Below are 23,227 nucleotides of genomic sequence, written 5' to 3'. Positions count from 1 at the left end.
TCGTTTTCCACCAGCCAACGTGGCAAAAAGATGCCAGAGCTGCGCTAAAGCAGCAGCCCAGAGTGCACAGAGGTAGCACATTCATTATTGATGTCCTTAAAAGCATTCCTGCTCTGCTAATGGCCGCTGAGAGGGCCACATTCCAAGACGAAGAAGAAGAGTGCCGTCAGGTAGAACATGGACAGAGAGCCCTTTCGAGAAGGAGAAGCACCCCCACCATCCGGCTGAGTGGCGCAAGCCTCCTTCCTCCCACCCAACACACTGCAGAAAATGAGTTGCGCCAGTCCAGCAGGGCGGGGCAGGATTCAGGCTTGTTGGATCAACTTTGGGGTGTTGGGTTTTTTTGCTAGGACCCCACAAACTGCCAACCAGACCCAGGTGCAAGATCCCAAGTCCAATCCCAGCCTTGCTTCACCCCCTTGAGTGCTTTTGCATGGCTGGGAGGTGACCATGGACTCTCGTGTGCCCGGATTTTATTTTTATTTTTTATTACATTTGCACAGCGCTCTTCATCTGCAGATCTCGGGATCCAACGCTGGAGAAAGGTGTGGGTGTGTCTGTGTCTAAACTAGTAGAAAAGTAACGTTTGCATTCTTTCCTCCCCCTACATTTGGCCCCCGGAAAGTTACCCTAAGAGGAATGTGACCCTTGGGCTGAAAAGCCTCCCCTCCACCCCCGGCCACAGCCATTCTATCAGCTAGAACACCTACCATATCATGGGGCTCACAGGGTTGTTGTGGGGATAAAATGATAGAACTATGTACATCACCTTGTGCTCTTTGGCAAAAAAAGGGGGGACGTCAATGCAAATAAGAAGAAACTAGTCCTTACCTGCTGTTGTGCCAAGGCAGGGCTATTCTCTGAGCAGGACAGGGGCAGCATCGCGGTTGGCCAAGCACAGGGATAGAAGAGCTGAGGAGGGGAGGGAGAAATATTAGCTGTGGTTCATTGTAAGGAGTTGGACTAGAGGATCTTTGGGAGTCCCTTCCAACTCTATAATTCTGTGATTGGGTGACTAGTCAACAGGCTTTTTAAACTGTTTGGATTTTCCCTGGAAAGGGTAAATCTGGATTATTATTTGGGGGGGGGGAGTGTAATACGAGTCGGCTTTTTTGTTGCTTACGTCATGTGAAAAACATGCGTGTGAGAGGAACACCCACCCATAATAAGCATCTGTTTGGAAGCACCCTCCGTTTCCTGGTGCTCAAGTCCAATCAACATGGCGTCAGGTGGTGCCACTGCCTCAATGGCGCAGGGCGGGAACCTGACGCAGTTGCTCCTCGGAGGCTACAGGTTCATGGATCTGCAGCTGCTCCATGAGGAATCCCACATTCTTCCACCAGACTCCTTTCTCCTTACCTGCTGCAGGGCAGGCGAGTTGACCAGGGCCACCATCACTCCTTGTATCCAAGCACCAAGTCCTGCTCCAAGTCCTGCTCACTGACTGTCTCTGACCTGACGCACCTGGAGGCATCCTGGCACAACCTGCATTGAAGCAACCCACACACATACAGTTATCTGGTTGTCTGAATACTTATAAACCACACTTCCATATAAAATATCTGTAAGGTGGTATATGAACCAAAAAAACACAGTACTGTTTACAAAGACACCTCAACAGCACATCTTTTGAATGTTGCTTTTAAAGAGTTGCTTTTACTGATAATTTTTGTGTCTTATTCTCTTTGTAAACCAGTTTGTAAGATTTATAAACCACTTAATGTTTTTTTTTTAAAGTAAAAAAATAAAACAAAACATTCTCAGAAGCTTAGGGGTGCACCCTCTCTTGGGCCTAGACTAGGCAATTCCCAGTTCCCCAGCTGTATTCTCTGCAAAAAAAGAGTTGAGTCTTATTCCTGCCTCCAGAAGTTGGCATAATAAATAATAATAATAATAATAATAATAATAATAATAATAATAATAATAATTTATTATTTACACCCCGCCCATCTGGCTGGGTTTCCCCAGCCACTCTGGGCGGCTTCCAACAGAACACTAAAATACAATAACCTATTAAACATTAAAAGCTGATTCTCGCAGGGATGTAGATGCTGTGAGGAGGGACCCCCCCCCAAGTACCTGCCAGTCTTGCCAGGCCCCAAGGGGGTTGCTGGAGAGCTTGAAAAGCTTTCCTGCTTCATGGCTCTGGGTTCCTCTTCAGCAGGGCTGTGAACCACTTCACCTTTTTGGTCCACGCGTGGCCTCTTCTGTGGGGAAGAAGGAACCATTAATCTCTGCAACAACCCTCTGAGGTAGGTACTGTACATCAGGCTGAGAATGGCTGCCCCAAGGTTAACCAGTGAGTTTCATGGCGGAGTGGGGATCTGAACCCATGTCTCCCAGGTCCTAGTGCCATAACTGGTTCTCATTCTCTCTCTGGGTATGTGTGCAAAAGATAAGAGATGATTCTAAGTTCTTGCACTGGGAGAAAAGCTTATTTCTAAAGACTCAATATGGAGGCCAACTGGCCAAAATATTGGGAGATAGTAGAAAAAGATGGAGATATATGGAGATTGCAGAGTTTTGAGAGACTGAAGGATAAAGTGCGGGATTGGTTACACTATAGTCAGATCAGGGAAGTTTTCAATAAGGACAAAAAAATAGGTTTCCAGGTGGAAAAATCGAAACTAGAAACAGAACTGTTAGAACCAAAAACTAAAGTACTTTCATGAATGTATAACTTGCTGTTGAAATGGAACACTCAGGATGAAACGGTTAAATCAGCTATGATAAAATGGGCGCAAGACATTGGCTATAACATTATGTTTGCTGACTGGGAACAGTTATGGACCACCGGTGTGAAATTCATGGCATGCAATGCCTTGAAAGAAAATATTATGAAAATGATTTACAGGTGGTACATGACCCCAGTCAAGCTTGCAAAAATATATCATTTGCCAGACAATAAGTGTTGGAAATGCAAAGAAACTGAAGGAACATTCTTTCACCTTTGGTGGACATGCCCAAGGGTTAAGGCCTTCTGGGAAATGATCTATAATGAACTAAAAAAGGTATTTAAATATACCTTCCTTAAGAAACCAGAGGCCTTCCTTTTGGGCATTGTCAGCCAGAGACTGCCAAAGGAGGATAGAACTTTATGTATGCGACAACAGCTGCAAGAATACTTATTGCAAAACACTGGAAGACAGAAGATTTGCCCACTCTGGAAGAATGGCAGATGCAACTGATAGACTACATGGAATTGGCAGAAATGACTGGCAGAATCAGAGACCTGGGAGGAGAGACAGTGGAAGAGGACTGGAAGAAATTTAAGGACTATTTGCAAAAGTACTGTAAACTGTATGAATGCTAGAATGATGCAGGATAGAAAGATAACCTGGCATTAGTAACTTAGTGGAAAGAAGTATGAAAATAACTGAACTATAAGAACAAAGATGAAATTTGATTAATATTATGTCAAGCTTAAATATTTAAATACTTGATAATAAAGGGTAAAATTGGAGACATAATATTTGAAAAGTACAAATTAAAACAAGATTTGAGAGAAGGTGAAGTATTGCTGAACATGACTTTGTAAACGGGAACGCAGGAAAGGGAGATGTGAGGGAGTCTGAAAAGAAGGTTATGGAAATTTGGTTTTTGAAATTTAATTATGTTGTATTTCTTTTGTTCTGTGTGTATTTTTTTATTTTGGTGGTGGTGTTTTATGTGCTTGGTGTTATATTGTTTAAAACCTTTAATAAATATTTTATATATAAAAAAAGAAAAGCTTATTTCTACAGTATTTGCTTTCTTCACACCATGCTTGAACTTCTAGGTTTTTTCTAACCATTTTAACTAAAATGGACTATCTAGTAAATTAAACTGTGGCTCTGAAGACAGAAGTTGCCAACAGAATTATCTGAACAAAGCGTGGCCCTTGAAACTACTGTTTTTAAAATGTGGTTTGTTTGGGTCCCTTTTTATTTTATATCGATACTAGGAAGGGCAGACAGGAACAAAAGCACAGGCACCAGCGAGTAATAGAATTCTGGCCTTGGGTTCAAATCTCAGCTTCTGACAAATTATTTGGTAGGAAGGAACAGCACCAAGGTGGTTTGTTTTATACTAGCACAATCAGGAAGTAAGGGGGCGGAGATACAAAACTTTCTCAGGTGTGAGAAATTAGACAACTCCCTGGAGGAAAAGCTACTGACCATTCCCATGGCGAAAAGGATTGCCTAGACTAGAGTCTGGGGTCTCTAGCCAGCTCCTCTCTGCAAATTGCAGGCTCCAAATTGGGGAAAAAATGAGGTTTTCATTAAAAACCACACCTCAATCATGACCTCTCGGAAAGTTTACTCTTGTGGTGATGATGAACCGAGGACTCAGAGAATCAGGTGTGCCACACCGGGCACCTTAAGAGGTAAAGGGTGGGGTGTAAATTCAGCAAACAAATAACTCGACCCGTTCCTGGGCAACTCACCAGCGGCACCCGTTTCTCTTAGTAGCAGGCGGCGCCCCCCCCCCCCCGCTGGCAACAGAAAGGCGCCCTGGGGCGCACCGGCCTCACTCCCCCACACACGCCGAGAAAGACGCAGGATCAGCCCCGCCCCAAGGCAGGATTCGATCCGTGGGCGGGGTTGCCCAGCCCGTTTGCAATTGCAAGGGGGGGGGGTCGGAGCGCACGTGGCAAGGCCAGGGGCGGGGGCTTTGAGGTGGGGGGTTCTCTAGGGGTACAGCTTAGGGGGCAGTAGAAGGTCCTAAAGGTGCTGATTTGTTCCCAGTTCTATATTTGCTACAAAGGTCTCAGCTCCAGAAATCTATGCCGATTGCTTTTTTCGTTTCTGTAATATCTTTAAAAAATATCTCTTAAGCGGTGTACAAAAAAATAATGACGAAGCGACAACAGACGGCTTAGACAAAAACATTGCAAAAATACAGTTACACGCAGTACAAATTCAGGTAGGTAGCCGTGTTGGTCTGACGCAGTCGGAATAAATAAATTATAAAATTATCCAGTAGCACCTACGTTTGTTCTGGGTATAAGCTTTCGTGTGCATGCACACTTCTTCAGACGCAGTACAAAGTTACTAATGCATATGAGACAATATCCATTTTCCTTCTGATACACCCCACCCACTCAGCCTCTGGGATCTCACACAGGGTCCAGAAAACTCTCAACTCACCTACAGAAGCTCCACGAGAGTTGCTGTGCCTGGAAATAGCCAACATCTAGTGACTCACCATTTTATAGGCAGCCCACCCCGCCCAGGTGGATTGTTTTTTTCTCAGGCGGCCCACAGCTGTGTCCCATTCAGTTGCACCCCGTTTGTGGAATTTCCCAGGTGTTTCAAAGGGTTGGGAAAAAGGCCTTCTCCACTCACAGCTGTTTTTCATGCTCTTTCCTTTCCTCCTACTGCAGCTGCCTATATACTCCTTGAGCCCCAAAATAAATGGGGATTCCCTGTATTGTGTATCCCCATGATCTGCCCCACTTAAGCCACAACAATGAAGTTATTTATCTGACTTGACCCCCTGCAAAATGCTCATAAATGCATGAGAGCAATATATAATAATACTGTATATATAATAAGTGAGGGGGGGCATTGCCAGCACATCCCATGCAGCCCAATGTTTCCTGTGTATGCATGGTACCACTTTGTGGTTTTCTGCAGTCAAACGGTCTATAAAGCAGATGTCAACAGACAGAGCTAGTTGGTGGCCTGTGAACTGGGAGACAAGGGTTCGAATCCCCACTCAGCCGTGTAGCTCAGTGTTTGATCTTGGGCCAGACACTCACTCTTATCCTAGCTTACCTCCTAGGGTTGTTGTGTGAGGATAAAATGGGAAGTTGGAGAACCATGTCTACCACCCTGAGCTGCTTGGAGGAACAGGTGAGCCATAAATATAATCATCATCAACTGGAGAGCAAACCACATCTCTCTGAGTAGCCCGGTTGCATTCTGGTTTTTTGTTTTTTTTGTTTAGTTTTTTTTATTAAATTTTAACAATGCCAATATAAAAGAAAAAAAATACAGGGACAAAGACAAAAAGGATATAAAAACACCAAATACATACAAAATACAACAATACCAACATTAAGCACAAAAATACAAAAATACATGCATTCAAAACTAATAATAAAAAGAAAAAACACATATAGGAAAAACACAAAGATTCCCTCTTTCTTAGTTTTATATCTTAAATTCACATATTTTCCTGACTTCCTCACGTCTGTTCTTGTATCCCTTTTAAAAGTTGGTTCAGCAAATTCATAGCCCATTAATTTATCTGTTGTTGGTTTAGTCTTAAGTTTTACCTTATTGCTAGAACCCCAGCATTTCATTTCAATGTCATCAACATTCAGAAATTTTACAATGTTTCTGCAAATAGGTTTTAAATTTCCCCCAATCTTCTTCCACTGAGTCTTCTCTCTGGTCTCGGATTCTGCCAGTCATTTCCTGCATTCTGAAAGCTACATGGGGGCTGGAGCACTTTTTGTGGTTTTGAAAAGCCTTTGTCTGTGGGGAGGGAACCTGCAGAAAGGCTCTCCCCTCCAAACCTTCAACCTCATTAGAACGTGAACCGACTCCCCACCCGGCAAAAGGGATTTATTAAAAGCAATAAATAAGAGAGAGAAATTCAGTCTCTCTGCACACACCTTTCTGAGCAGAAGCTTCTTGGAAGCCAGCCACACATCCCAGCATGGCAACCACCCACTTTGAAGGAAAGCGCTGAGTAACACAAGTCAGGAAAGGATTGAGCTCGGTGATGTGAGAATGCAGCTCCATCATCACTCATGCATAATTGCTGACAGTCCCAGGTAGTTATGGGAATGTGAGGAAATGGATCTACTCAATTTTTGGATATGCACTGATGCAGAAAGATGAGATGGGCTCTCTCTCCTCCAGTTTTGCTTATCTAGCTTCATGGAATCATGTTGGAGAGGTCCCCAATCCAATTTTTTGCTCAGTGTAGGGTCTTATAATGCAGGATCCAGCCATAGCAACAATGACAAATGGCGAACCAGCCTCTACTTAAATGCCTCCACCAGCTAAGGAATAACCCATCCATCACCTTCTGAGACAGGCTTCTCCATTGTCAAATAGCTCTTATCCTTAGATATTTTCTATTACAGTGGTAACTCGGGTTACATACGCTTCAGGTTACAGACTCTGCTAACCCAGAAATAGTGCTTCAGGTTAAGAACTTTGCTTCAGGATGAGAACAGAAATTGTGCTCCGGTGGTGCGGCGGCAGCAGCAGGAGGCCCCATTAGCTAAAGTGGTGCTTCAGGTTAAGAACAGTTTCAGGTTAAGAACAGGCCTCCAGAACGAATTAAGTACTTAACCTGAGGTACCACTGTATTGTAAGGGACGCGGGTGGCGCTGTGGATTAAACCACAGAGCCTAGGACTTGCCAATCGAAGGCCGGCGGTTCGAATCCCTATTTTCAAAAAGGGGGAAAGAGAGGACCCAAATCAGTCAGTCTGACATCAATACCAGGGAAGATTCTGGAGCAGATCATTAAGCAAACAGTCTGTGAGCACCTAGAAAGGAATGCTGTAATCACCAATAGTCAGCATGGATTTCTGAAAAATAAGTCATGTCGGACTAACCTGATCTCGTTTTTTGACAAAATTACAAGCCTGGTAGATGAAGGGAACGCAGTGGATGTAGCCTACCTTGATTTCAGCAAGGCATTCGACAAGGTGCCCCATGATATTCTTGTAAAGAAGCTGGTAAAATGCGGGCTTGACTATGCTACCACTCAGTGGATTTGTAACTGGCTGACTGACCGAACCCAAAGGGTGCTCATCAATGGTTCCTCTTCATCCTGGAGAAGAGTGACTAGTGGGGTGCCACAGGGTTCTGTCTTGGGCCCGGTCTTATTCAACATCTTTATCAATGACTTGGATGATGGACTCAAGGGCATCCTGATCAAATTTGCAGATGACACCAAACTGGGAGTGGTGGCTAACACCCCAGAGGACAGGCTCACACTTCAAAACGACCTTGACAGATTAGAGAACTGGGCCAAAACAAACAAGATGAACTTTAACAGGGAGAAATGTAAAGTATTGCACTTGGGCAAAAAAAACGAGAGGCACAAATACAAGATGGGTGACACCTGGCTTGAGAGCAGTACATGTGAAAAGGATCTAGGAGTCTTGGTTGACCACAAACTTGACATGAGCCAACAGTGTGACACGGCAGCTAAAAAAGCCAATGCAATTCTGGGCTGCATCAATAGGAGTATAGCATCTAGATCAAGGGAAGTAATAGTGCCACTGTATTCTGCTCTGGTCAGACCTCACCTGGAGTACTGCGTCCAGTTCTGGGCACCACAGTCCAAGAAGGACACTGACAAACTGGAACGCGTCCAGAGGAGGGCAACCAAAATGGTCAAAGGTCTGGAAACGATGCCTTATGAGGAACGGCTAAGAGAAATGGGCATGTTTAGCCTGGAGAAGAGGAGGTTAAGGGGTGATATGATAGCCATGTTCAAATATATAAAAGGATGTCATATAGAGGAGGGAGAAAGGTTGTTTTCTGCTGCTCCAGAGAAGCGGACACGGAGCAATGGATCCAAACTACAAGAAAGAAGATTCCACCTAAACATTAGGAAGAACTTGCTGACAGGAAGAGCTGTTCGACAGTGGAATTTGCTGCCAAGGAGTGTGGAGTCTCCTACTTTGGAGGTCTTTAAGCAGAGGCTTGACAACCATATGTCAGGAGTGCTCTGATGGTGTTTCCTGCTTGGCAGGGGGTTGGACTCGATGGCCCTTGTGGTCTATTCCAACTCTATGATTCTATGAATCCCTGTGACGGGGTGAGCTCCCGTTGCTCGGTCCCTGCTCCTGCCAACCTAGCAGTTCAAAAGCACGTAAAAGTGCAAGTAGATAAATAGGTACCGCTCTGGCGGGAAAGTAAACAGTGTTTCCGTGCACTGCTCTGGTTCGCCAGAAGCAGCTTAGTCATGCTGGCCACATGACCTGGAAGCTGTACGCCGGCTCCCTTGGCCAATAAAACGAGATGAGCGCTGCAACCCCAGAGTCGGTCACGACTGGACCTAATGGTCAGGGGTCCCTTTACCTTTACCACTGTATTATTTTTAGCCCAGGCCCAATGCTTTGATTTCTCTCCACTGGTCCTCGCCTCCCCTCTGGAATGGGGTTGGCCAGCCCTCATTTTTAAAAAAGAAAAGAGTCTCTAGCTCTGCTAGATAAACAGTTATGAAGCAAAAAGTGTAGGTAATCATCTAAGCAATTTCTGTGAAATGAACAAACCTGGCTGCTCCTGAGTCAGTTTTTAGCCAATGAATGACGTCAGATAGATAAGTGAGGAGTTTGCACGCCAGGCAACAGTAAAACCCAGGTTCCTAAAGAGGTGCTATTTCCACTCCCCTTTAATGTGCTTTTCCTGCTTCTACTGTATCATCTAGTCACTGGATCCAACCATCTGCAGCTCTGTTTTGCTGCCTGCCAGCAGCCACAAGCAAAGAGCGAAAGCCAATGAATACACCATTCCGACAATGGGAGGAGAACAGTGTGTTTTTATTCCATAAATATTGTACAACATTTTACATATGCACAAAATACTCCCAATGAGCATTTTTGCTCGTTTTTCTGAAAAAGCTTCTGCTCTTCTTCCACTGCTGTCTGATGTCCATCAGGCTGTCCTCCATTCAGGCAGGAAGTCATTTTCCCATAGTAAGACTTATCCATTCGCACCTATGAAAAGCACCCATTTGTGGCATACTGAGACCTTGCTCCCAGGAGCCTGCCCAGGATTTCTCAAGATGCTCTTTGCACCCACTCTTTCAGGACAGCTAACTGCAGCTACATTTGACTTCTGTGGGTTGTGGGGATTCTTCAAGGGGCACTGGCGTGCATCTTCTCCAGACAGCCTGTCCAGAAGGAGACCAGCCGGTTGTCCTTGTTCCAGCAGAAGTCGGTGAAGTCCTTCAGCAGCCGGTCAGCAAACTTCTCATCCCCTGTGGCGCTGGACCGCCACGTTTTGGTCAGCATGGTGTTGTAGGCCCAGTTATAGCCGATGCGTTCCTCACAGAAGACATTCTGGTTGGTGGAGCTGGTGGAGTTGCGCCGCCGTCGCTGCTGCCCAGAAAACTTCCGCTTGGAGTATGGCAGCTGAAGGAACACTGTCCCTGAATCGAGAGGAGCAATTTTTTTAAAAAAAGCAGCAACAATCTCATATTGCAGTTAGGTTAGTGAGGGATACATGTCAGTGTGTGATGCATACTGGGACCCTGGTCAGCTTAGAGCAGAGTTAGCAAGCCTGCTACTTCTGTTCTTAAAATGAGAGCTTGTCTCCTTTGTAAAACCTGCTTTGCTGAGGTTTTTGCAAACAGCTCCAGCATGAGCTAGCAGTACAGCTCTTGCAAAACATCTCTTCTCAATCAACCTTATTGCCACAAGCTTGCTCAAAGAGGGAAAGTTGGTGATCACATTTAAAAAAAAATTATTACTTAAGCCAGAAAGGCTAGTCAAAAACTTTAGGCCTCACTATCAGGCACTCTGAACTCCCCCCGAGCCACACCCCTCACTGGGCTACCCTTGAACTCTAATAATATTTCTTGCTTTGATGATAATGATTATTTGTACCCCACCCATCTGAGTGGTGGCCTCAGCCACTCTGAGTGGCTTCCAACACATATAAAAACATAATAAAACATTAAACATTGAACAACGTCCCTATATTGGGCTGCCTACCCTATACAGGGCTGTCTTCTAAAGGTTATATAGTTACTTATTTCCTTGACACCTGATGGGAGGCCGTTCCACAGGATGGGCGCCACCACTAATAAGGCCCTCTGCCTGGTTTCCTGCAACTTCACTTCTTTCAGTGAGGGAACTGCCAGAAGGCCATGGTGCTGGAATTCTGTCTGGGCTGAATGACGGTGGTAGAGACACTCTTTCAGGTATACATGGCTGAGGCTGCTTTTCCCTCCCCCACTGCAATAGGCCCTTCCAGCTGAGGAGCAAATCAGATGCAGCGACACAAGCCTGTCACCAAAACTTTGAGAAAGAGCTTGTGCCATCGGACAAAGGAAAGCTGGTGGGTGGGGCCCCCAGGGCAAGGCAAACCTCACCCTAAGCTCACTCCCCTCTGGAGAAGGACATAGCCCCTGCCAGCTGCCTTCCAGGGTCCTCTCTAGCAACTTACTCATTTTCTCTCTTTGGTGACTGGTTGGTAGGCGGGCTGTAGGGGACTCAATTGGCCGAGGCACTTGGGTGTTATGGGATTCCTCTACAGCCCACTTACCAACCAGTCCCTGACCAATTGGAGCCAAGAGCAAAAGGCACAGTTAGAATGGAAGAAAAGGGTACCTCTGAGCCTTGGAACTGGTTTTCAGAACCAGGATTGAATTGATGTCAGAAGTCCAAACCTGGCTACTTTGAAACGTTCTTTATTTCAGAAGCCTAGTCTGGGTATGAGAAACTGCACCCCCTTGCTAGTCTCTTGCAAATCAGATTGGCACCCCCTCCCCTCGGCCAGTCTCCTTTCTGCCCTCCAAGTGCTTTTTTCCTAGAAAAATAGATGCCGGTACTCACCATGAAGTTGTTACTGTAAGTGTCACACTTTTTAACAAAAAAAAGGAGAGGTGCTGGTACTGCGTACCCTTGCGTACCTCCTTTTAAAAAAGCACTGTGCCCACCCCTGACCTAGCCCACTACTCTGCTGCAAAGCTTTGCCTTCAATGATAAAGCAGTTATCGCTTGCTAGGGGCCTTTTGTGACTCATCTCCTCATTCAGCATATTTCTCTGCTGGATGTTCTGGTGGTTTTATACAAGGCCAGCTGCTCACAGGACGCTTTGTGTCTTGAGGGTCACAATCCCAGAAGGAGAAGGAAAAAAAGTGTATTCACCTGTGACATGAATGTACTGGGGTTTGTTCTCTGAAGGGAAGTTGAATGCAGAGGCAGAATATTTATCTTGCACAAACCCAAACCTAGAGAGAAGAAAACGTTGCAGAAGGAAATTAGCAAGGAATCGCGGAAGGGCTGTACCTTTTCCTGCAGAAGGGTCCCAAACTCAGTCCCCAGCAGCATCTTCAGGTAGGGCTGGGGAATGGGACTCCTTTCCTAAAACCCTGGAGAGCCAGTCTTGCCACTCAGTGGGAGCAGTGCTTAGCTAGATGGGCCAATGGAGGACAAGGCAGCTTCCTAGGATAGGGCAAGGGCAGTAGCTCAGGGGTAGAGATCATCTGCTTTGTCTGCAGAAGGTCCTGGGTTTTTCCCTTGGCATCTCCAGGTGAGGCCTGAAACCCTAGAGAATTCCTGACAGTCGGTGTACTGAATTAGGTAGACCCAGTGCTCTGACAAAGAGTAAGGCAGCTTCTTCCTATGCTCCTAAGTGACAAGTGGAATGACTGCATTCTGCACATGAGCAGGAACCAGACAGCCTGCTTGCAGAAGGTTATATAAAGAAGAAGAATAGTTGCATGTGGAGGAGCAGAGACGCAAACCCGGTTCACCAGATTACGAGTCTACTGCTCTTAACCACTGCACCACACTGGCTAAGACTCCCGTAGAAAACCTTATTGATCTCATTTCCCCATCCCTGATCACGCTCCCCACCCCCCCCAACAAGTGACTGCCCTTCTTGTGGCTCAAGGGTTAAACAGACGCTCCTCAGCCTGCCCTCTTCTAGGCTTACCTGTGTGCGATCACCTCCTGAAGGAGATGCATGCGGTCCCAGTAGGTCTCTGGCTCAAAGCCTGGAAGAGAACAATTGGGTGACTTTCCAACCCTGCTAGCAGGATAGGATCAGATTGCACCTAAAGACGTCTGGATGTGTAGGGAGGAGGGCCAGGTTGTTACACCAGCTCTCCTCCCTTAAAACACATGCATGTGGGAGGGCCATAGCTTAGTGCTGGGACTCATGTCAGAAAGCAGCAGGGATGGGTAGGAAAGAGCATTCTCCTCCTCTGCCAGAGATGCTGCTGGTCTCAGGGGAGACAGTATTAATACTGGGTGGAGGGAGGGAAAGGATGGAACCTCCAATGGTCCACTATGCCATATTTAGAGGTTCTAGTTCCAAGAGCTGGCAAGACTCAGGTTAGAGACAGACAAATGAAGCAGATTAGCTTTCGTAACTGGGCACTCCCCTCTTGTTTGCGATGAGGAAGCCCCTCCTGCTTTTTGGCTCATCACCGGACAGGGAAAAGCCACCGGCTGTTCCCTTCCCTTCATGTTCCCAGAAAGCACCTTAAGTCTGAAATATTTTGGGGTGGGAGGGAGGTAACTATGGTAACAGTGGAAGCAATTGCACAGCAGAAGTTTGGATTATTCCATATTGGGTGTGGGGAGGGGTAGGCAGGAGGGGGTGGTGGAATGAGGGACGTGACCACCTGGCAGGACATTCATCATGAAGTCTCAAATGGCTTTAACACAGTCATTGCTAGAACAAGAAAGCCATTTGTGGTTCTTGGGAGACTACAGCGCCCCACCTCCCCTTAAGAGTGTTGAAAGCTGCCAAATTCCAGTCTTCACCAACCTCGTGTTCTCTAGAAGTTTTGGACTACTGCCATTTAAGGTCCCCAACCCTAATCTGCAGGTTGTCATCTGATTGGATTTGATTCTGATCCTGATCTGACTTTAGGGTGTAATTTAATTGATTTCCTGATTTTATGTTAATGTGTTATACATTTGATGTTAGCCACTCTGAGCCCAGTTTTGGCCGGGGAGTGCGGGGTATAAATAAAAAAAAAATTATTATTATCATCATCATCACCATCATCATCACCCCCCCAGCCAGCATTATGATGCTGGGGATTGATGGGAGGTGTAGTGCAAAAGGAGATTCTGTCTCTACTGAAATGGCATCAGTAGATGCAGCAGAATGATCCGCCCTCAGAGGAGTGCACCTGCTGCACCTCTGTATGAGTTGCTGCCCTAGGCTTCCTTCTAGTCAGGTGAACAAGAGGCAGATCTGGAGGCAGATCGTCCTCTCAGATCCTACATGCCAGAGAGCTGTGTCCTGGGTGCAAGAGGGACAGGGGCTCAGAGTTTTAAACCAGGAGGGAAAAATACAGCACCTCCAAAACGCCCCCGCAGAGTATACACCAGATGACAGGAGGAGGGGGGGGGAGGAGGAGAAGGAGAAGGAGGAGGAGAAGGAGGAGGAAACCCATCAGCTTTTGGTGAAGGCAGGAACTAAAACTGGAGGCGGATCCAGAAGGAGGAGAAGCCTAAACAAATCTATGGGTAACTTATCAGGGAAATTTTGGGGAAATTAGGACACACACACAATAATTTAAGTGAGTGTCTCCCATGCCAATCTGAGACAGGGCAGGAAGGAGGGAGAGACTGAAAATGAGGAATGCATGAGCACTGACTACCTCCTTGCCCAAATCCAAGCGCCACAGTGAGCAGAGTTTTGAAACTGAGCAAAGGAAATCTCCTGTCACCAGCAGGTGCAAACAACACCTTTCCTAATTTAATTATTATGATTTATTTGTTTAAAAAAATAATAATTGTATACTACTGGTTCAAAAAAATAAATCAAAGCAGTTTACAGCAATAAAGCCATAAAACCAGACATGAAAAAGTTAAAACATACATCAATTAACCATTGCAGAAGTTAATTGGCCGGGCAGAATAGAAGAGTTTTCAGCAGGCATTTCAAAGCCGGAACGGAAGGCACCCGCTGAATCTCTATCGGTAGAGTGCTCCACAAGACTGAAATTCCCCATGCACCCAACTTCAGATTCCACAGGACCCAAGCAGAGCCAAGAGCGACACTGCTGGGCTTTATGCCGGGGGGAACAGGCCAGACCTTCCCCTCTCACCTGAGTCACCAAGGCGCCACTGCCTCCCTCTGCCTCCCTTACCATCAAAGAGGTGCTCGGTGCCCTCCTTCACCAGGCAGCTAATGTTGAGAGGGATAAAGAGCTGGGCTCGAAGGGGGTCTCCGTACAAGTAACTGGGCAGCGCAAACGGGCCTTCGAGGACAGGAACCAGCAGAAACCCGCAGGAAGTGGCTTTGCGATGCCAACCTTGGACCTGGAAGGAGAAGGAGCAGAGCCACACTGAGGAAGAGAGAGAGGGAGAGGTAGAAAGGCCTAGAGGAGCCATTGGCCAGGGGCCCATATGAGGGCACAGCAACACCACAAACTTGTGGTTTACAACTAAATTCTTCAGCAGGACAACGGAAACCTAGATAACTCCACAATTCTAGGTGTAACTACAGAAGTGCTGTTATTTCCTTGCACCAAAGAAACAGGCCCACCCTTCGACTCTCTATTGCCAGTTCTCAGCAAGGAACAGTCCTACCCAACCCCTCTCACCATCTCAAAGAGAACGGCTGCCGTCACAGCCATCCAGTGCAGCTTGATCTCGAAGGCGGCGTTGAGGGAGAAATTGCCGTGGTAGTAGCAGCTGCACCACTCCAGGCGGTCCGTGCGGTTGTTGATGTCCACGTCCAGCGTCACCGTCCGCTGTTCGGGCACTGTGGCAGCTGCCGTGGGTCAGGGAACCAGAAGAGCAGGAAGCCATTAAGAGTGGGGGAACTACAAGGAGGAAGCTTCTAATGAAAGGCACAAGGGACCTTTGCTGAACAGGACTTATCTCTGAGTAAACAATACAGAAGGGTCTCAGCAATGGGCCTGGTTCAGTACATAAGGCAGCTTCCTATGTATGCTCAGCAGGGGTTGCTGGTTTTAGGGGCAGCTGTTTTAACCAGCCTTTTCCAACAGTGGACAGGACCCCTCAGAACAAGGGAGGCTCTCCTTCACTGGGGGTTTTTAGATGAAGGTTGGATGGCCAACTGTCAGCGATTTTTTAGCTGTAATTCCTGCATTGCAGCCAATTGGACTAAAGCACCCTTGTGGGTACCATTCCAACCCTACATTTCTACCCCCCTCCTTTTAATGCAATTTTTATTGGGGGGGGGGGAAATCAGAACATTGGAGATGGACTACACCTAATATTATATGGCGGCAAGATAAACAGTTCGGTTAAGTAATATTTCACATTCTGCCCGAATCGGAGATTAATTCTTATCTCTGTTTGTTGGTGGTCTTGAAAAGTGAGGCCACAGGATATATTTGACCATCTAAAATTCCAGCTTCTCAGCCCCACTCTGAAAGCTTGTTAAAGTAGTATATTGCAATTAGGTTTAGATTACCCAGCCCTACAATGTTCCTGCTGCCCTTGAGATGTTCTGGGCTACTTCCCCCAACCAGGATCTGGAAGGTGCCTGCTTGACAGTGCCTGGTTTAAACCCTCTCTTCCTCTTATGCACACATCATGAACTCTGTGGCATTTCTGACAGTCGCAAGGGCTCAACTCTCCCCTGGCCACCTGCAGCCACCATCTCACCTAACAGCGCAGCTGCCTGGCTCCGTCCTCCAAAGCTGCGGCTGAAGGAGCTGTGCCTGCTGGCGTAGGAGGCCGGGCGGCTGGGTAGCCAAGGCAGAAGGAAAGCCGGGATCTCAGAGTGGAGGAGCTCCTCGGCCACGAAGGCCACCTCAAACCACTTCCGTTGGAAGGCAGAAAAGTCGTCCTTGGCGGCCGTGTGCCACATGGCTGGCTGCTGGATTCCCACTGCAGGAAGAAAAGGAGGAGAGATTCCTGTGAAATGGCGTGTTGCGTCAGCTTTGCAGGATGCCCAGAGCTACCATTGCAAGACCAGCATCCCTGAGGAAGCCCCCCCCCCCACCAAACACCCACCCAAGCCTCCGCAAGGGGTTCAAGTTGCCTTTCACCACACATAGCCTGACCTCGCTCCTGCTCCTTGTCTTCCATGATCTTGTAGAAGTAAAACCCATAGATGAAGGTGCGAAGGGCCTCTCCTGAGGCATGGGTGATGAGCTGCTCGTCCAGCATTTTCTGCAGACAGAAGCAGGGTTAGAGTCTCCAGGGAGGACAGGAGGGCACATTGTCTCCAGGGCCTGGGGGCCAGGCTCACCCACCATCCCAGTAGGGGTCCTCTCAACTGCACCTTGTATTCCACCCCCTTATGACTTGAGTGGGTGTTTATGCACGCATTCAGCACTATGGGGGGAAGTGAAGAGCTGAAAATATGGCAGGGGGTGGGCCTCCGCCTTCTGCTCTTGAACACTGCCTGGGACCCCTCTGCCCATCGCTGAAGTCTTTTGCCTTTCCTACTGCCCAAGGGAGGCACTTTTCATGCCCGTTAGCACCCTGGTAAAGCCAAGGTCTCAATTGCACCTGGTTCAGGGTAGCAAGCCACACAGCCATGTGTGCGCGCTCTTCTCACCTGCATGATGTCAATGGCCATGGCCTGGGTCTGCACCCCTTCCACCATGTTCACCAGCCAGTGGACCACCTCCGCGCTGATGAAGCAGGTCGGGGAGAGCCCCTTCTGTTCTGACAGCAGCTGGATCCCTGTGCTGAAGCCCAGCGGGAGAAGGGACAGAATGTTAACACAGGCAGGGTTAATATTGTTCCCCTTGCCAGCCCTTGACATGCAGGTGTATCCACTTGTGGTCTGCTCTTCTGGAGAAGGATACTAAGACTATCTGGGCTGGGGAAAGCTACAGTTCAGTGGCAGACCATCTGCTTTGCATGCACAAGTTCAATCCCTAATGGCATTGCTAGGTAGGGCTGGGAGAAAGACTCGTATCCAGAGAGCCACGGCCTGTCCATGTAGACGAACACTGAACAAGCTGAATCAATGGTCTAGCTTGGTGTCATGAACCGGATGGCTGCAGAGGAGTGGTGGGAGGCACCAGGTGGGAAGCCACCGAGGGAAGACTGCTCAGAGCTCAGGGAGTGGTGGTGGGGCAATGATGAGTGGTCCGAGGGAGCAGACTGGAAAAAGGTGTCAGAGCTTAGTGAGCTGGAGGAGTCTGTGACAGAGAGCAGTCCAGAATCAGAGGCAGAAGAGGAGGCTGGAAAGAGGGGGGGGGGAGCAAGAGGCAAAGCTGAATCAGGCTGGCGAAGAGTCACGAGTGTCTTCCCCTCCTGCTGCAACAAACTCTCTTCCCGCCTTGTCTCCCAGAACCAGGAGAGGCAGTAAAAGGGCAGAGAGGAGGCTGGTTGAATGCACGCAGGCACAGTCTCCAATTGCTTGGGAAAAGCCCTGGAGAGGAGGGGACTTAGATGGGCTGGGAGAAGGCAGGGACTTTCAGTCTTGGCAGCTGAATTTCATGGAGTAAGACCAGCAGGAATGAGCTGCTCTGTTCACTAGGCCCGACACTCAACCAAGTCTGCGGAATTCGTGCTTTTGGTAATAACGAGTTAACTCCAACTCTTTATTACTGACTGGCATGCTCCTGCGACACTCTGTTTGAGGCTGCTTCCCAGTTACACCGGCCCTTTATTCAGAAGCATGAGGACTAGAAACCTTATTTTTAGGGGCAGGGCCATGGCATCTGCTTTGCAAGCAGAAGGCCCCCAGGTTAAAGTTCTGACAGCATCTCTAGGTAGAAATGGGAGAGACAACCCCCCCCCATCTGAAACCCTGGAGTCTCTGCCAGCCAGTGTGGACAATACTGAGCTGGATGGACCCATGACCTGACTCTGCATGGGGTAGCTTCATGTTGACTGCCTAAGAGGAGAGAGAGAGAGAGAGAGAGGTTGCCCTTACGTGGGGTGCTTCATGGCTTCAAGGATCTCTATCAAAGTAGAGGATGAGGTCAGGGAGCTTGCTGAGGATGGCTGAGAGCTGTAAAGTTAAAAAAACCAACACTATATAAATATATTTAACCACCAGCTCAATTTGGCTCATTTCAGGCAGCCTTCCCTAACTACTTAAGGCCCTCCAGCTGCTTCGAACGTAAGAAAAACCTGCTGGATCAGGCCAAGCGGGGGTGGAGTGGGGAGTCCGTCCTCCCCTCCTCACAAACATGGAGGCACAGCACAGCCATCATAGCTAGTAGTCATCAGTAAGCCTCTCCTCCACGAATTTGTGCAATCCGCTTTTAAACCCAGTCTAGGTTTGTGGACTTCACTGCCTTCTGTCCCATAGTTTAACTAGCTATCTGCTGCACGAAGCAGGACTTGATTTTCTCTACCTTTGTCTCTTTCCTTAAGTCTCTCTCCATTATCAAAAGTCTGTTCTCCTTTCAAGGCCATGCCAGGGCTTTCGGAAAGCAGGAGCCTAAACATCTGCCAGCTTCTGTAATTCAGGTACAGTCGCTCTGCTGCCCGTACAGATTTTACAAAAAGTTAACTCTAGACAATATAGCTGTGTCATCTCAAGTCTGGGACAGCCCGGGAGATTTATTTTATTACATTTATTTCATAAAATTTATACACTGCTTGATTTGTTTATTTTTAAACCTCTCAAAGCAGTTTACAAAAAAGACGATCAAATTATCAATCAGAAAAACAACCACAATTTAAAACATTCAAAAAGTTAAAATAACAATAAAAAACAATTAAAACTTGCACCGAGTCTCTAAACATCTGGATAGGCTTGTCTAAACAAAAAATGTATTTAAGAGGTGCCAAAAAGAATATAGCGAAGGTTTCTGCCTGATCTCAAGTAGCAGGGAGTTCCAAAGTCTAGGTGCTGCCACACTAAAAAAAATAAATCTATTTCTTACAAATGAGGAACAGTTGTTATGTGGCACAGTTCCGCTGATCAGAGTGGCCGAGTGGGAATGTATGAGGAAAGGTAATTTCGTAGGTATACAGACTAGACAGGCCCACAACAAGCCTTCTTACCTGTGGCAACCGGCTCACCTGTTCTCGACGGAACCAGATGTGGCAGATCCCTGGTCTCCTAAGTTCTGGGAGCTGGCAAAGGCTTGGCTGATGCTCCTGTCTGTGGACTGGCTTGCGTTGCTCAGCGCAATGCCTTCAAGAGTGGCAGGGGCTGTCTGATCAATCGAGACCTGAGGAGGAAAAGAAAGGCAACTCCTCTGTGGGCACAATTCATTTATTTAATTTAGCAGCATTAATATAAACCGACTGATATTGAAAAGCCATATATAAATACGACATGAAAACCCAATAAAAGTTGTTGCTTTTTAATAACCTCAGAGATACAAAACATGAAAACAGTATTATAGAAACAGACATTCAGTAATTTCAGGTTCCAGTCTTCTGGATCAGGGAAAACCTGGGCAGGAAGATTAGACTTTAGAAGACACCCGGAGCAACCAATACATGATGCTTTGCCTATGGTAGAAGGAAGGCATTTCAGAGTGCTGGGAAATGCCCATTTTGGAGTCACCACCCTGTGGTTTTTTGTAGAGCGCAGCACCACAAGTGCAATTGCCCAGACGATCATCGAAAGCACATGGCTGCCCCCAAAGAATCCCGGGAACTGTGGTTTGCTAAGGGTGCTGGGAATGGCCGCTCTGTGGCCCCTTCCTCATTCCCTGGAGAGGAATCCTGTCACAAGGTGATGAGAGGCCAACCTGTCTGGCAGCAGAGTTCAGGGTCCACAGAAGAACATTAAGAAGAGCCCGGCTGAATGAAGCCAACAGACCATCTTGTCCAGCACCCTGTTCTCACAGGGGCCAACCAGATGTCTGTGGGGTTGGAAACCTGGAAGCAGGACCCAGGCACCAGAGCCCTCTTCCCTTCCCGAGGTGTCCAGCAACTGGTCTCCAGAAAGCACTGCTGCCTCCAGTTCTGCTCCTTTCTTGGGACAATTACTGCTTCCTCTCAGCTCATGGGAAGTGTTTTGTGTTTCATAACCTTACTGAAAAAACCAGAACCCTGGATTACGAAATTGTGCGAGTTGCCTCTTCTGTTTAAGATAAGCCCTCAAGAGAGCCAATGCAGTGTAGTGGTTAGTATGTTGGAACTAGGATGTGGGAGACCAGGGTTCAAATCCCCACTTGACTATGAAGCTCACTAGGCGTGTGACCTTGGATGGGCCAATCATTGCCTCGTAGTCCAAGCTACCATATTTTTCGCTGCACAAGACGCACCGGACCATAAGACGCACCTAGTTTTTAGAGGAGGAAAACAAGAAAAAAGAAAGCAACACAAAGCCTCTTGAGCGAAGAGGGAGGAGCGCTCCAGTTGCGCTCAAGAGGCTTTGCGTGGCTATCCCTGAAGCTAGAAGAGCAAGAGGGATCGCTGCGCACCGATCCCTCTTGCTCTTCTGGCTTCTGGGATAGCTGCGCAACCTGCATTCGCTCCATAAGACACACACACATTTCCCCTTACGTTTCAGGAGGGGGAAAGTGCGTCTTATAGAGCGAAAAATACGGTATCTCAAGGGCTGTTTGGGGGAGGGGGTTAAATGAGGAGGTGAGGAACCATGTACGTCACCTGGAGCGCCTTAGGAGGAAAAAAAGGTGGTTTGAAATGCAATAACAAAATTTGAGTTTTCGGGGAAGGGTAGAAGAGCTGAGATGTTCTCCTCCTCCTCCCTTCTGACCAGTCGGGCTTGCAGCTTGTGTGATGACACAGAACATCGTCCCCCCCAAGGACTGTAAAGTGGGACGATCCAAGGGAAGGCCTGGGAGTTGCGGTGGAATGAACAACAAAGAACCTTCTGGAAGGAATGCGAGCCTCAAAAGCCTCCGCGTCAAAACGAGGCCAGCTGCCCCCAAAACGGATCCCATCTGCTGCTAACAACACAGTATGTCAAAGCTTTGGTAGATGAGGCACTGGGGTGCATGTGCACAAATGAAGCACTGAAGGCCTCAGCCGGCAGTGGGGCTAAGGGAAGAGAGGGAGCCATCACAGTCCAAATTGAGGTCTTAAAATTAATGATTGTCTTGAGCATCTATGAATCTGTTCCGACGCTGAGCAAAACTTCCATCTCATTTCATAAGCAATCGTTAATGGATACCGTCCTCCTAATTCCTTTGAAGGTGTGGTTCAATAGTAGAGCATCCGACTTGGACCTGGGAGACTAGGGCTCAATTTCCCACTCGACGACAAAGGTCACTAGGCCTGGCCTCAGGTCTGTTCCTGCCTGACCTACCTCACAGAGGTGTTGTGGGGATTCAGTGAGGAAAGGGGGAACCATGTATGTCACCTTCAGCTCCTTGGAGAAAAAGGTGGGAGATGAAGGCGACAAACGAATAAAATCTCAGCCGCTTTCAAAACCCTCCACCAGAATCTCTAAATCAGAGTTCCGAGTTGAGAGACAATCTGTTTTTTGTTTTCCCAGAGGCGTTTCAATTCACACCACAGTCAGGTGATTTGCAACCTTCATTATCTTTCTGAACACAAGAAACCCTCTTCAGGTTATTTAAGCAGTTATTTAAGTTCTATTGACTCTCATTTCACTTTGCAAGAAGGCAACAAAAAACGATTAAAAAGGGAGGGTGGGGGAAAGAGGCACAAATAGCGTCATTGCAGCCCCCTCCCTGCCTGGGGAGGGATGGTTTCCTGCAGGCCCAGCTTATGTGACACCTCCCCGCTGCCCCGCACTTCACACCCTCCCCCCTCACCACCTACATGACACTGTCTCAGCAGCCAGGAGGAACAGATGCTCTGCTTGGAATCGCAGAGCCAGCCTCGCCCTGGATCCCCTCCAGCCTTCTCTGAAGAGGAACGAACAGCTCTCATTATATATTAACCGGTACTGCATGTTCCCAATGGCACTTTCATCCTCCCTCCCTCCCTCCCTCCCTCCCTCCACCTCCTGCAATTCCAGCATCCTCTGCCTCTCAAAACCGTTAGAAGGAGGTCACGCACAGAAAAAAAGGTCTTGCCTGGCTGCAGAGGACGGTGTGAGCCTTCTGGGATGCAGAACCCTCAGGGCCCAATAGGAGAGAGGACATCAGGCCAGCGGCACATCTGGTCCAGCCTCCAGTTCCTAAGGAGGCCAACCAGTTGCCCCTTCTGGGAAACCTGCAAGCCGGGGATGAGTGCAAGACAAGTCTCCCTTCCTGTGGTTTACAGAAACTGGCATTCAGAAGCATCACTGCCTCGGACTGTGGAAGCAGAGCATAGCCGTCATGGCCGATGGCCTGGCCACTAATATCCTTATTCTCCTCTGTTTTTTTGTCTAACCCTCTTTTAAACAATCCCAGCATCACTGCCTCCAGTGGGAGGGAGTTCCATAAGCACCCAGGAAGAGCAGAACAGAAGTGGTAGCAGAGGGAGAGATAATAGGTCTCCGCTAGAAAGACCAGCTGCGCCGAGGGACAGCAGGGGCCTGTCAGGAAACTGACCTGCGTGTGGAAGGCAGATGCTGTGCGTGGGCTCCGGACATACTCCACAAAGAAGGTCCCATCCTGAAGGCATCAGAGCAAAAAGCCGTGGGTGGCAGCAGCAGGAACAAGATGGGGGAGGAAGACACACGTTTGTGCAGAACTGTCACCATCAGGAAGAGGAGGAAGGGCAAAGGAGGCGGCAAGGAATGGGGAGGAAAGAC

At 47.8% G+C, this 23,227-nt stretch overlaps 1 protein-coding gene and 1 long non-coding RNA gene across 8 annotated transcripts in view; both read right to left on the bottom strand.

Annotated features, from left to right (window-relative positions):
* Window positions 1-830: 830 nt before the first annotated feature.
* Window positions 831-5,187, bottom strand: LOC309521187. 2 transcript variants are annotated; one of them, XR_014214541.1, is made up of 3 exons: window positions 5,130-5,187; window positions 2,080-2,207; window positions 831-912 (listed from the first exon to the last, which is right to left on the bottom strand). It is a non-coding gene; the product is annotated as an uncharacterized lncRNA (long non-coding RNA). The 2 variants fall into 2 exon arrangements; XR_014214542.1 differs by lacking the exon at window positions 5,130-5,187 and adding an exon at window positions 4,427-4,519.
* A 4,290-nt stretch (window positions 5,188-9,477) lies between these two features.
* The window catches only part of DEPDC5 (DEP domain containing 5, GATOR1 subcomplex subunit), a 62,160-nt gene continuing 48,410 nt past the window's right edge, over window positions 9,478-23,227 (bottom strand). For 5 of the 6 annotated variants that reach the window (XM_082202998.1, XM_082203002.1, XM_082203000.1 and 2 more), the window contains exons 33-43: window positions 23,025-23,087; window positions 19,621-19,772; window positions 18,521-18,598; window positions 17,189-17,321; window positions 16,689-16,797; window positions 16,288-16,512; window positions 15,255-15,424; window positions 14,799-14,970; window positions 12,623-12,683; window positions 11,833-11,915; window positions 9,478-10,109 (exon numbers count right to left, since the gene is read on the bottom strand). In XM_082202998.1, coding sequence (XP_082059124.1) covers window positions 9,817-10,109; window positions 11,833-11,915; window positions 12,623-12,683; window positions 14,799-14,970; window positions 15,255-15,424; window positions 16,288-16,512; window positions 16,689-16,797; window positions 17,189-17,321; window positions 18,521-18,598; window positions 19,621-19,772; window positions 23,025-23,087 — 1,539 coding nt within the window. In that variant the 3' untranslated portion in view covers window positions 9,478-9,816. The remainder of the gene's footprint in view (window positions 10,110-11,832; window positions 11,916-12,622; window positions 12,684-14,798; window positions 14,971-15,254; window positions 15,425-16,287; window positions 16,513-16,688; window positions 16,798-17,188; window positions 17,322-18,520; window positions 18,599-19,620; window positions 19,773-23,024; window positions 23,088-23,227) is intronic. The other variant, XM_082203003.1, reaches the window with a different exon arrangement.

The sequence above is a fragment of the Podarcis vaucheri genome (genome assembly GCF_965113315.1).
Source record: "Podarcis vaucheri genome assembly, chromosome: 16".
NCBI lineage: Eukaryota > Metazoa > Chordata > Lepidosauria > Squamata > Lacertidae > Podarcis > Podarcis vaucheri.
Note: the sequence above shows the minus strand (reverse complement) of the source record. Positions and strands in the feature narration are given on the sequence as shown.